General features: G+C 44.2%; 1 protein-coding gene across 2 annotated transcripts in view; it reads left to right on the forward strand.

Moving 5' to 3' along the window:
* DPP6 (dipeptidyl peptidase like 6) overlaps window positions 1–14,079 on the forward strand; it is a 787,207-nt gene that overhangs the window by 505,136 nt on the left and 267,992 nt on the right. For both annotated transcript variants that reach the window (XM_070368978.1, XM_070368979.1), the window contains exon 4: window positions 410–504. In XM_070368978.1, the coding sequence (XP_070225079.1) occupies window positions 410–504 (95 nt within the window). The remainder of the gene's footprint in view (window positions 1–409; window positions 505–14,079) is intronic.

The raw sequence follows: 14,079 nt of genomic DNA on the forward strand, positions 1-14,079 counted from the left end.
GCGATCTTGCAGGATATAGATGTGGGTTTGCTCCTGTGCACGTGTACAGATTTCACCCTAACGTTTCAGACGCAGGGAATCAATCCCTTTAGTACCAACCACCTTCCAACTCTTGTGGTAGAAGGTTCCATAATCTGCTCATCTGTGTGTCCCACTCCAAAAAATTCTAGAATGTTCTAAAGATTGTGTGTACTTGCACAAGTATAGCAGGAGAAACGATTCAGAGAGAAGCTTCATGTGTAGTTATATGGAAAGGAACTGAATATATTTCACCGTATTTAATGGATCCTTCAACGAAACACAGGATATATTTTTGTTGGAGCTGGTCAGTTCATTTTACCTAAATGTCTATCAAGAGCTAATGAGTTCCTTGGTGTTTCATGTTTCTTTTTTATCTCCTCTCTTGTAGATAAAGAATTCATCTACCGAGAGCAGAAAGGAAGTGTGATACTGCGGAATGTTGAAACAAATACTTCTACGGTGCTAATAGAAGGCAAAAAAATTGTAAGTACTCCCTTTAATGACCAGGATAATTTCAGTTTTCCCGCCTTCGAGTCAGTAAAGCAGAAAATGACTTTAGGTTTCAACTTTTAGTATAGCCAAGCAGAAGCAATAAATTTATAATACTACAGACTGAGCAGCTGAAGATAATGTGAGACTGAAACCACGCTAATTAATAAGATGAAAGCAGGGTTTCTCTAAGTGTGCACAAAGTTTCTCCGCAAGTGTTGGAAACAAGTGTTGCATATCACTTTTAATTGAAAGAGGAGTCCTAAGGCTTTGCACATTTACGGAACAGTTGGGGGTAATGCAGAGAATACTTCAGGATGGCTTGCTCGATCTCATTTTTTAAAAATCGCATCCTCACATGCACAGGGAATATTAATTTAGGCACTGACAGTACTTACTCTATAATGACATTAAGTGATGTTTATGCTTTGGAACAAGGACGGAGTCGATACGAATGCCAGTACTTCATCATTGGGAATACCTGTTTTCCCAAAGATAATGGCATTAAGATCTGGAGCTCTTGTACAGTTAATGGTATTTATTGAAGAATTGACTGAAGTTATGTACCAGAAATCAATTTAAAGAGCATCAACTCTTTTTTTTTTTTCACATATGTTCACGCTCATTTGTAGAAGGAATCAATCTTCAGCTTTAGGAGCCTATCCTTTTCTCGTACAATATGCTGAAAGGAAGTCACGGGAAGAAACTAAGGCACGTCTGTTAAAAGAGAGACTTGAAACAGACCAAGAATTTGCAGTCAGAACAGTCATAACAGGCATCCGGTGTGAATGAGAAACACAAGGAATCCTGGAATTCTGGGATCATGGTGGTGGCGTAGGGGGTGGGGTGTGCGGGGGCGGGCAGGGGAAGAGCTGCCTAGATTTACAGCTAAGGATCCTGAGCCCAGTAAGGGAGTGAGCTTGAGATGCCTGGGTGAGGACTCAGGCTGGTCCCTGGAGCCTCCATCCCGGACAAGAAAGGATGAGAGGACCACTCCATCTCTGTGCTGCCCCACCCGCCACCCACACAAATGCTGCCCCACCTTCTCCAGAACACGAAGCTTGCCTTTTGAACACTCTTCATTTCTTTTCGGTGTAGCAACACCTTGTTCTTTAAAAGTAAGCATTTTAGTGGTGTTTAGAAAGAAATGGATCCCGCCCTTTACAGAGACTGTTTGCAGATGTGAGGGAGGCCTGGAATAGCTGTATGACGGTATAATTCCCAAAATGACAGGTTTATTGAATTCAATAGTATTCTGGCAAAGTAGGACCTGACCCAGAAAGAACGAATGTGCCTGCATTTTTTTGTGTTAAAAAACCATCTGTGATAGAATGACTGCCCTTAGAAAAGCTGATTCAACTCACTTAAACATACAGGAGGTGCAGAAATGGTTTTCTAATAATAATCGAGAGGAGAAAGTAATGGGACTGTCGCTGAGGGTAAGTGCGTGTTGGTGTCAGGATAGCGCCGACACTTCCTGTGAGCACATCGGTTTGCTGGCAGCAGGTGCTGTGCGTACAGCTGCGTAAGACTAGGAACGGCCTTCTCTTTCTCAGATCAATACCGTGTGACAGATCGAGTATTGTAACCGAAGTTGTTTTAGCCGAGCAGTAAAGCAACTTTGGAAAACACCTTGGGTAGAGAGAAAAAGAAGAACTCTGCTTAAAAATCGGAAGGCGCATCCTATGTAATGAAATTTCTTCTTAACATGTCATTTATCCACCCACATCAGAAACATTTGTTGGCCCCAAAGGTGTACATACATTCTGATTAATACTGTTCATGATCAACCCAGTTTATTCCTGGCTCAAAGCTGCACGTAAAGACTCCTATAAACAGACCTCAGATAAATTCAGTTCGGTTCAGTTGCTCAGTCTTGTCCGACTCTTTGTGACCCCATGGACTGCAGCACGCCAGGCCTCCCTGTCCATCACCAACTCCCGGAGTTTACTCAAACTCATGTCCGTTGAGTCCGTGATGCCATCCAACCATCTCATCCTCTGTCGTCCCCTTCTCCTCCCACCTTCAATCTTTCCCAGCATCAGGGTATTTTCAAATGAGTCAGTTCTTCGCATCAGGTGGCCAAAGTATTGGGAGTTTCAGCTTCAGCATCAGTCCTTCCAATGAACATTCAGGACTGATTTCCTTTAGGATGGACTGGTTGGATCTCCTTGCAGTCCAAGGGACTCTCAAGAGTCTTCTCCAACACCACAGTTCAAAAGCATCAATTCTTCAGCGCTCAGCTTTCTTTATGGTCCAACGCTCACATCCATACATGACTACTGGAAAAACCACAGCTTTGACTAGACAGACCTTAAGAGGAAAAGTCCCTGGCGGCCTGCATCATCATTTAGAATATAGAAGCTCTGGATTTAAGTTCTTTTGAGCCAGTTAAACTTCTTGTTCTTCAGCACCTCCGTCTGCAAGTTAAAGCCGATGGAGCGATCCAGCCTTGAGATGGCTGTCTGCCCTGTGTGTTTTCAGGAGCAAACATGAAGAAAGGGAAGCACAGTGCTCTGGGGCGTTGGGGTCAAGGGACCCGCTGCTCCCGGGAGGGTGCGTGGGCTGCAGAGAGCAGGAACACAGGGCAGTGGCTCTCGTCTGATCCGCCCTCTTCCCTTTGCGGTGATGGCTCACCAAGCAGTCTCTCCTTGTTCAAAACTCAGAAGCTTGAGATTGTTTCAGTGATAAAGGTAAGCTGAGAGAGAGAACTGTGTACCTGTGAGGCTACCTGTAATCTTCAGGTTTCTCTTAAAACGACCCAGAACTAGTGGTGACATGAACATGAAGCAGTGAATGCCTGGGTCAGGAGTTTAGACCATTAACCTGCAGTCTGACCCCTAACCTCATTCTCCTTCCCCAGCCTCACAAGCAAGGTCCCATAGGGTGGGTACCCCAGCCCACTGGCCTTAAGCATTGTCCTGGCTCCTTGGCTTCTGTGACTGGCTCTTTCCCGGGATGGATCAATGGAAGGGAATGAGACTGAATGCCACTCACACTAGCCAATCTAGCAAAATGGTTTATAGATCATTGATGATTATGCAAACGAGAGCTTGCGCTATGCTGGGCTCACCTGGAGGGGTCTCACTTGCCCCCCAAACAACTTCCTTTAACAAAAAGGAGGTCATTTGTCCCTTCTCACACCTTCAAATGGTAGAAGTCAGATCATGAAATATTTTAGAACTCCACAAATAGTTTAAGCTGTGAGCTCAAGGAGACATTTAGCATTCTGTGGTAATTCCATCCTGGTTTGCACTGTTACTTGCATTCTTTGGGGGTTTTTATGTTATCTTCTGATGGGCGTTTTCAGACCCTTATTATTTGGTAGTGTATCATATTTGGTGTGACATGATAACTGACTTTAGGAAGCATTTACCAAAAGATCCTGGCCAGGGGACTTCCCTGGTGGTGAAGACTTCTTCCAATGCAGGGAGCGCAGGTTTGATCCCTGGTTGGGAAGCTAAGATTCTGCATGCCTTGCAGTCCTCTCCCCCAAAAAACCCAGAAAGCAGAAACAATGTAACAAATTCAGTAGAAACTTTAAAAATAAGTACACATCTGAAAAAAATCTTTTAAAAAAATCTCGGTGCACTTGCTGGTTTTTTGAATACTTTTGAGGCGTTCCTTTTAGATTTCTACGGGAAATGAAATCACAAGCACGTCGTCTGGGAGCCGGGGACCCGTGCTGCTCAGCTGTAAAGCTCATCGGAGGCAGGTCCGGCCTGGTTTAGTTTTGTCTCTTCCACGGTGCTTGGCACTGTGACCTGCACACAGTAGGTGGTCCATAACTGTATCGTGTGAATGAACATAAAAGGTCACAAAACAGGAGTGAGCCGTCGGTCCCCCGGAGCATCAGTGCGGTAAGGATGGGGGCGGTTTCTGACCCAGCTCCTCCCCACGCTGGCGTTGCTGTCTGCTCGCAGCGGCAGGCCTTCAGGCAGCTGTGCAAGCTCTGTGCATCCTCTCCCGCCTCCCAGGAGCGTTTTCTGGACGACATGAGCAGACAGACGTGGCACACCTGGATGTGAACGTCAGTCAACGCGGCTCAGGATTGTGGGAGAGCCCCGGCGGATCAAGGCTCCGGCAGGATGAGCCAGTGGCGGCTCTAAATAGAGATACCCAGGGAGACTCGGTCAGCAGACCGGGATGTGAACGTCAGTCAACGCGGCTCAGGATTGTGGGAGAGCCCCGGTGGATCAAGGCTCCGGCAGGATGAGCCAGTGGCGGCTCTAAATAGAGTTACCCAGGGAGACTAGGTCAGCAGTGGTGGATGGAGGATTAGCATCCTTGGCTTTGAGCCCCTTCCCTGTAGGACTTGGGTCTAGGCTGTGTCCCAAAATGAGGCGGGTGCCTTCCCTCCAATTTCTAAAAATAAAGTCTAAGCCAGCTTTCACGTGGACTCTGTGCACGCAGCACTCATTTTACTGAGTTTTTCAGATACTGTGTTTTTTCCACAAATTGAAGGTTTGTGGCCACCTACGTCAAACAAGTCTTTTGGTGCCATTTTTCCAACAGCATTTGCCCACTGTGCGTCTCTGTCGCATTTTGGCAGTTCTCACCATACCTCAGATTTTTCACTCTGTTTGTTATGGGGAACTGTGATCGGTGATTTTTGATGTTGCTATTATAATTCTTTGCAGGGCACCCTGGGGAGCACCCATATAAGAAAGCAAACTTAATTGAAAATGTGTGTTCTGACTGCTCCCCACTCCCAGCCATTCTCCTGACTCCCTTTTCTCAGTCTCTCTGTTCCCTGCGACTCAACAGTATTGAAATTGGGCCAGTTAATGGCCCTACAAGGTCCTCTAAGTATTCAAGTGAAAGGAAGAGTCACATTCCAGGCCTCTCACTTTAAGTCAAAAGTCAGAAGTGGTGAAGCGTAGTGAGGGAGGTCCTCAAAAGCCGCAACAGGCCGAAAGCTAAGCCTCTGGCCATTTACCCACGTTGTGAATGCAAAGGAAGAGTTGTTGAAGGAGGTGAAAAGTGCTCTTCCAGTGACCACACGAATGATAAAGCAAAATGACCTCATTGGTGTCGTGGAGAAAGTTTTAATGTTCTGAACAGAAGATCTGAACAGCCACCGCATTGCCTTAAGCCAAAGTCTAATCCAGGCAAGGCCCTAACTCTTCAGTTCTCTGAAGCCTGAGACAGGTGAGGAAGCCGCAGGAGAAAAGTCTGAAGCGAAGCCTGAGACAGGTGAGGAAGCCGCAGGAGAAAAGTCTGAAGCTGGCAGAGGCTGGTTCGTGAAGTCTGTGCAAGGAAACCGTCTCTCTAGCATCTAGTGCAGGGTGAAACCAGCAAGTGCTGATGTAGGAGCTGTGGGTCATCCAGAAGACCTAGGTAAGATGATCAGTGAAGGTGGCTACAGTAAGCCACACAGCTTCAATTTATTGGGCTGGCCAGAATCTCAGCAGACGGACCAGATGAACTTTTTGGCCAGCCCGATAAATGAAACAGTCTTATGTTGGAAGAAGACAGCATCAAAGACTCTCATAGCGAGAGAGAAGTCAATACGTGGCTTCAAAGCTTCGAGGGACAGGCTGACTCTTCACAATGAGGGTTAATGCAACTGATGACTTTCGCTTGAAGCCAGTACTCATTTACCATTCCAAAAGTCCTAGGGCCCTTAAGAATTGGGCTAAATCTACTCTGCCCTGTGTTCTATAAACAGAACAACAAAGCCTGGATGATGGCTCATCCGTTTACCACATGGTCTGCTGAATATTTTAAACCCACTGTTGAGACCTACTGCTCAGAAAAGAAGATGCCTTTCAAAATATTACTGCTCATTGACAATGCACCTGGTCCCCAGAAGCTCCAATGGAGATGTACAACAAGATTAACATTCTCATGCCTGCAAACACAACCATTCTGTAGCTCATGGATCTAAGAGTAATTTTGATTTTTAAGCCCATAAGGAAATATTTCATTAGAGTATAGCTGCCATAGATAGTGAGTCCTCTGATGATCTGGGCAAAGTCAATCGAAAACCTTCTGGAAACGACTCACCATTCTAGATGTTAAGAACATTCATGATTCATGGGAAGAGGTCAAATCACCAATGTTAACAGGAGATTGGGAGAAGTTGAGTCTAACCCTCACGGATAACTCTGAGGGGTTCGAGACTTCACTGGAGGAAGTAATGGCACATGTGGAACAGCCGGAAAACTAGAATTAGAAGTGGAGCCTGAGAATGCACCTAAATGGCTGCAATCTCATGATAAAATTTGAATGGATGAGGAGTTGCTCTTATGGATGAACAAAGTGAGTGGTTTCTTGAGATGAAGTCTACTCCTCAGAAGATGCTGTGAAGATGGTTGACACAACAACAAAGAATTTAGTGTGTTCCCTCAACTTACTGAGAAGCAGCAGCAGTAGGTTTGAGAGCGCTGACTCCAGTTTTGAAAGACATTCTACCGTGGGAAAAGCACTTTCAAACAGCCCTGCCTGCTACAGAGAAATTGTTCGTGAAGGAGCAGTTCATCGGCGGCAAACTTCACTGCTGTGTTGTTTCAAGAAATTGCCACAGTCATCCCACTGATTCTCTTTCTCCAGTGCAAGTACATTTAAAATGGGCTTAATAACATAAATTTCACAGGGGCTGAAATTCTTACAGAAACTCACCACCATCTCTCCAATTCTTCTGAAACATAGTAGTTGTAAAAATTCTCCACCAGATGCAGTGTTGGCCTCTGCTTGAGATTTCAGTATCTAAAGTGGAAATAGTCTCTGCAGATTGTGTCATTCAAACCCTTCCTTTCTTCCGTGAGGAAACCAAGAGGGTCCACAGACAACCGTGACTTGACCTCCACTTCATGAGCTGTGGATCCAGCAGGCTGGTTCAGCGTAGGCCACCGTGTCAGCTGCGGTCCCCATGCTCTTACGCTCTCTGCACTTACGATACCATTGGTCAGCCAGGAGCTGCACGGTGGGTTCAGTCATTCAGTGTACTGTTTACATCGTTCCAGGTGTTTGGGAAGCAACTGAGCGATGCGTCCAAGGTTAATAAAAATATTTACATCTTCTGACTCCTTCCAGGGAATTTGTCATAAGTAAATTTTCTAAAACGTTTCTTACAATAGTGAAAAGGCATGACACTTGAGAAATGAGATAAGTAAGTAAAAATAGGCTTCCCTCGTAGCTCAATTGGTAAGAGTAAATTAAAGGGACTTCCCTGGGTGCTCCAGCAGTTAAGAATCCACCTTGCAATGCAGCGGATGTGGGTTCGATCCCTGGCTGGGGAACTAAGATCCCACGTACCTCGGAGAAACTAAGCCGGCATGCCGCAACTGCCGAACCCACACACCACGACTCGAGAGTCCTCATGCCATGGCAAAGACCCAACTAAGACCCAAGGCAGCCTAACTGCTTAATTAATTAACATGATGTTGCCCTTAAAATAATAGTTATGAAGGCTACAGAGTATTAAATAATGCAAACATGTTTATGATGTTTTAGTAAATAAACACAAAAGAATGCAATATAATACACTTCAGTTAACACCTGTCAGCATCATCCATGTACCCTGAGAAGGCTGGGAAGTCAACCCCGAGTTCTGACGGTAGCTCATCTCATTGGGCGGTGAAATTTTGTACATTATTTTGCAGTGTGATGATTTCCATAATTGCTGTTTCAATGCCATTCACTCAGTAATTTTAATCAGATTTTAAAAAATTCAACCTCACATTCCAAAGACATTAGATTTCTTCCACTGATGAATATGTAAGAGCTATAGATGGTTCCTGGAAATACTTGGAAGAGAAAAACAAGCAAATAGAAAAAATATCCTGTTGTTACGCTTATGTCAGACTTTCTCAACTTTTTATGTCTTTACTTGTTTAATTACTGATCGACTTGTTTTAATTACTTATTTAAATTGCTGGATTAGCATTTAAATGAAAAGCCTTTTTGTTTCTCTAATTTCTTTCTCTCTTTGATTTTATATCATCATGAGACAGTAGAATTTGAATTTTTATCTCACTCTCTAAAAATGAATGAATTCTAACTCCCCACAGGGAGGGACATAATTACAAGTGTTCTTAGAGCTGTTCCAGACTCCAGGAGAGAAATGGCCAAGGAAATCCAGAAGGTTCTTCCCTGAACTGGTGCCAACAGACCCCCAGCTAGGACACGTCTGTGGTGGGGCCGGCTGTGCCCGGCAAGCACTGCTGCCCCAAGCTGACTAAGTGTTTAGCCATCAGTAGTATGACTAAACTGGGCCCCCGAGTCAGGGCTGTGGCAGAGGAATAGCCTTGTTTTGTCCGTAATTCAGACGGTCAGCTCTGGCTCCGACGGTGTCCAGGGAAAGGTTTTGTTTGGCCCACAGAGTAGCTTTGTACAAACTCAGTGTCCACATTTCTGGCTTTGCTTTAAAAATTGTATTGGCAGCAGCAAAACATACTATTCTCACAGATAGCAGATCTGGCTGGTGGGGCCGGGGCAGCTGGCCCGTCCGCAGAGTGACCACAAGCCTTGGCTTCTGACCAGACTGGCCTCGGCGTGTCAGAACTTTGAGTCTGCAGACAAAAGGGCAGCCTGAGAAGTCAGCATCTTTTGCAGGAACACTGTAGACGGCTGTGGTCCACGTCTGTGTATTCTGTGTTTCTTCCCATGTCTACTTGGCTCAGCGCATCCTCTCTGTCCTTCTGTGTTTTTCCTTTTTCCTCTGGGGTCTCAGATGACCCCTTCCTTTGTATTCCTGATGGTTTCTTTTACTTTTTCTCCTTCTCTTCCTTCCGTTTCTTTGTCTACCTCTCATATGACAAGACAGAACAAAAGACAGAAGTGTTTTTTACTTATTTTAATTCTCATTTTCATTCTGTTTTTAACCTTTTAATTTGCATATAATTGTATATATTTAACTTTATAAATTGTATAATTTAACTCTTTAAACTATTTTCCAATGTTTATTTTCTTTGTTTCTATTTAAAATTTTTTTATTGAAATGTAGTTGATTTACAATGTTGTCAGTTTCTGCTGTACCTCAAAGCGATTCAGTTATATATATATGTAAATATACATATATATAGGCTTCCCTGGTGGCCCAGATGGTAAAGAATCTGCCTACAATGCAGAAGACCCAGATTCAATCCCTAGGTCAGGAAGATCCCCTAGACAAAGGAATGGCAACCCCCTCCCTTCCCTGGGAAATCCCATGAACAGAGGAGCTTGGTGGGCTACAGTCCGTGGGGGTCACAAAGTCAGACACAGCTGAGCAATTAACACTTTCACTTTCATATATATACACGTGCATCTGTCTCTCTGTGTGCTCAGTCGTGTCCAACTCTGCAGCCCTATGGAATGTGTGTGTGTATATGTGTGTGTGTGTGTGTGTGTGTGTGTGTATATATATATATATATATATGTATGTATATATCCCAAACTCCCAATCCTTCCCTCTCCTGCTTTTAATTTTAACGTAGGTGAGTAGAATATGTTATATCAATACTTGTGTTTTTAAAAGTCCTGAGAAGACGTCCAGGCGCAGCTCCGTGTTTCTGCCCCAGACCTGTTCCTCTGTAGGGGAGGCTGGGCTGATGCTGCTCTGCGCTCACCGCTGCAGGGCATCATTCGACCTTAAGGAGGAGTCTTCTCTGAGTGAGACCCTGAGCTGCACGAGGAGGTGGGTGGCGGGATACCAGATTCATAAAACACAGTGTCTACTTCTGGGAAGCTTTCAGCCCAGGTATAAAAGAAGGCAGCATCTGAATGAAATATGTTCCAAGTTGTAGTCCCATGTGGGACGGGAATAAGGAAGGAAGGAGGAAAGGGTGTTAGCCTTGACAATAGATGAGGTCTTGAAGAGGGAGCATTCCAGCCACCCCTGGAAGGCAACTGTGGTCTGCAGACCAGTGGGAAGTGGCATCCTTACAGCATGAACAGATGGAGTCAGGAGGGTTCTGGACACACGGAGAAGTCGTGACCTGGTGAGCTTGTCCAGGAGGGGCCTGGGAGGCTGTGGCTTAAAAGTCCTGGAAAAGAAAGTCACATGTGTGGTACTTTGTGGGTCCTCTTTACTCTGTGGGAGATTGGAACGGATGGGATTTTCAAGGACAACTATGTGTTTTAGGAAAGTCTAGACTCCAGTATAAAAGGATATTTGGAGAAGAGAAAGACTCTAGGTCAGGAGCCCGCAGGGGCTGCTTCAGGTCCAGAAGAAGAGAAATGACGCCCCGAATGGAGGGAGAAAAGCAGAGATGAGATGGGTTTACGTTGTGTTGTGGAGGGAGAACCGGGAAGACTTGGAGACGCTGCGTGTGCAGGCAGCTGAGAGCTGAAGCAGAGGTCTGGGTCGTCCAGGGGATTTGAGCCTTGTTGGTGAAAGAGTGGGCCATCTCAGGGAAGTCGGAGATCTCGGTCAGGAGACGTCAGCCCAGGTGGGCAGACGGCCAGGGAAACTGAGGAAGAGGATGTGCAGGGTTTACACAGGATAAATCAACGATGATTGATATTTGAGAGCTCACAGTGCGACAAGAAGTAAAACACGGTATATATATTATCTTATTTAACTGAAATCCTTAGGAGTCTTATGAGTGGGAACATTTACTATTTATCAATAAGAAGGCTGAAGTTTATGAAGGTTAAAATAATTTTTTCAGAGTAATATAGCTGTTAACTGGGACTCCCGAGAGCTGAACTCAGCTTTGCCTAATTCCAAACAAAGTTATTTTTAAATTGCATGAGGGATGCAGCCGCAGCGTCTGCACCCACAGGGATCCATCACCTTGAGACTGAGAAGGGGGCCCAGCTTCAGATGCATTTTCATACCTGTGGTCCCCCGTGGCGTGTCACAGGATTGCTCCTGGAGGCCACCTCGTATTGACTACAATAAAGATTACAGATGCAAAATAGTGCATCAGCTTAGCATAATGCAAAAATCAACGATGCATCTAAGTGCACGGAACGGTCCTTTTCCAAGGTTAGAGGGAAGTCGGCTCGGGAAGCCACCGGGAGATGTTTCTCGGCGGTCGAGCTTTATCGTCCTTGCAGCCTGTTCTCTAGCGACTGCGCTTTCGAGTCTTCTCTGGCTGTCACAGGCAGTGCTGGGAGCAGCACCCGGGGCTGTCTGATCCCAGATAAAGTGGTTTCCAGGGGAAGGAGGGGCCCAGGTACAGGCCGCACCGCCTGGCCCATTAGTTCCCTTCTTCCTCACTGCCTAGGGAGGCGCAGTCACAGCCGTCCATGTGCTGTTTGGTGCGGGCTTCCGTGGAGTCCACCGTGTCCTCCGTCTGTGTTCAGCCCCAGTCGTGTCCGACAGCGTCCTCTTGGAGTTCATTTAACCTGGCCACTGTTTGGCTTTTGTGTCATCAGTACTAATCTTGTGCATTTTACTTGTGTATTCTTTTTTTCTTTTTACGAGGAGATTGTTTTCACAAAAGAGCCTGTGGATATATTGATGCTTTCTGCTCTTCGTTTCCCTTCTATTACTTGGTAATTTGGAGCATCCTACATTTTCTTTCTTTCTCTCCCGCATGGCCCCCTCTCCTTCTCTGCACTCAACCACACACCTGTGTATCTAGTACAAGAAAACAGGGCACAACCATTTTGATGCCTATCTCACCAGAAACATGCCCCCATATATATATATAATATACATATATATATGTATATGTATATTATATATATACATCATCTTTATAGACCCAGTATTTTTTAAAGTCAGAATAGTGCTATTAAAACATTCTGTCACTGATAACTAAATAGCCCCAAATAATGCAAAGTATAAACTCTACACTGATCTCACTAGCGAGCGTAAATGCAAAAATTATAGATAAAATATTGGCAAGTAGAGTTCAGTCGTGTATGCGAATAATAGTGTTCTCTGAACAGTGAGATGTGATCATGACAACGGCATTTAGGTGTCAGGAAGTCAATCAACAAAATTCACTGCAACCGCACAACAACAGGAAAACACTTAAAATTTGCCAGAAGATGCTGAAAGGGCATCTGATAAAATTTATCAACCACTCCTGACAAAAATTCCAGGTAAGATAACAGTAAAAACAGCTTAAATAGCATAAAGACTATTTATCATGGACCAATGAGCAAAGAAAATCATTCTAAATGGCAAACAATAAAACCATTTCAATTATAGTCAGGAAGGAATACTCAACATCACCATTAATATTTAATATGTTCTTGGATGGTGGGAAATGCATTATACAAGCAAACTACATGCTGAGTACAGGAAAATATATCTCTTTTCTGATAATGTAATTCTACTTCAGAAAACCTAAAAGACATTAGTTTTTTAAAAACTACTGTAATTAATAAGAAAATTTATTAATATAGCTTTAATACATAAATAAATCAATACCTTCTCTATTCCTTAACATGAATATCTAGAAATAGAAATGGAGAAAATATTCCATTTATAGCATACAAACAGTACAAAGACCTAGGATAAATCTAAGGAAAGTGCTAAGAGTTAGAGTAAAGCAAACTATAAAATCTTGTTGAAAATTTGAAAAAAATAAAAAGATACAATGTAATCTTAAAAGTATTAAAAAGCAGAGACATTACTTTGCTGACAAATATCTATAGTCAAAGCTATGATTTTTCCAGTAGTCAGGTAGGGATTGAAATTTGCATCATAAAGAAGGCTGAATGCCAAAGTATTGATGCTTTCGAACTGTGGTATTGAAGAAGATGCCTGAAAGTCCATTGGGCTGCAAGGAGATCAAACCAGTCCATCCTAAAGGAAATCAACTCTGAATTTTCATTGGAAGGACTGATGCTGAAACTGAAGCTACAATACTTTGGCCACCTGATGCGAAGAGCTGACTCATTAGAAAAGATCGGGATGCTGGGAAAGATTGAAGGCAGGAGGAGAAGGGGTCGACAGAGGATGAGATGGTTGATCTCGTCTTTCATATGCTTTCCGTGGACATGAGTTTGAGTAAGCTCCAGGAGATGGTGAAGGACAGGGAAGCCTGGCGTGCTGCAGTCCATGGGGTTGCAAAGAGTCGGACACAACTGAGCAACTGAACAGTAACAACAGCAATGTAATCTTAGGCGAGAATACAGTATTTAAAATGTTAATTCTCTTAAAATTGATATAAAACTTTAACAGAATCCTAATTAGAACTTTGAAACAAATAATGCTGAACATTTGATAAAATATTTTAGTCAACATACATAGTATAGTCAAAGCTACGGTTTTCCCAGTGGTCATGTACATATGTGAGAGGTGGACCGTAAAGAAGGCTGAGCACCGAAGAATTGATGCTTTTGAACTGTGGTGCTGGAGAAGACTCTTGAGAGTCCCTTGGACTGCAAGGAGGTCCAACCAGTCCCTCCTAAAGGAGATCAGTCCTGACTATTCATTGGAAGGACTGAGGCTGAAGCTGAAACTCCAATATTTGGCCACCTGATGCGAAGAGCTGACTTATTTGAAAAGACCCTGATATTGGTAAAAATTGAAAGCAGGAGGAGAAGGGGATGACAGAGGATGAGATGGTGGGATGACATCACCGACTCAATGGACATGGGTTTGAGTAAGCTCTGGGAGTTGGTGATGGACAGGGAGGCCTGGCGTGCTGTGGTTCATGGGGTCGCAAAGAGTCGGCC

This window comes from Bos mutus, chromosome 4 (assembly GCF_027580195.1).
Source record: "Bos mutus isolate GX-2022 chromosome 4, NWIPB_WYAK_1.1, whole genome shotgun sequence".
Lineage (NCBI taxonomy): Eukaryota > Metazoa > Chordata > Mammalia > Artiodactyla > Bovidae > Bos > Bos mutus.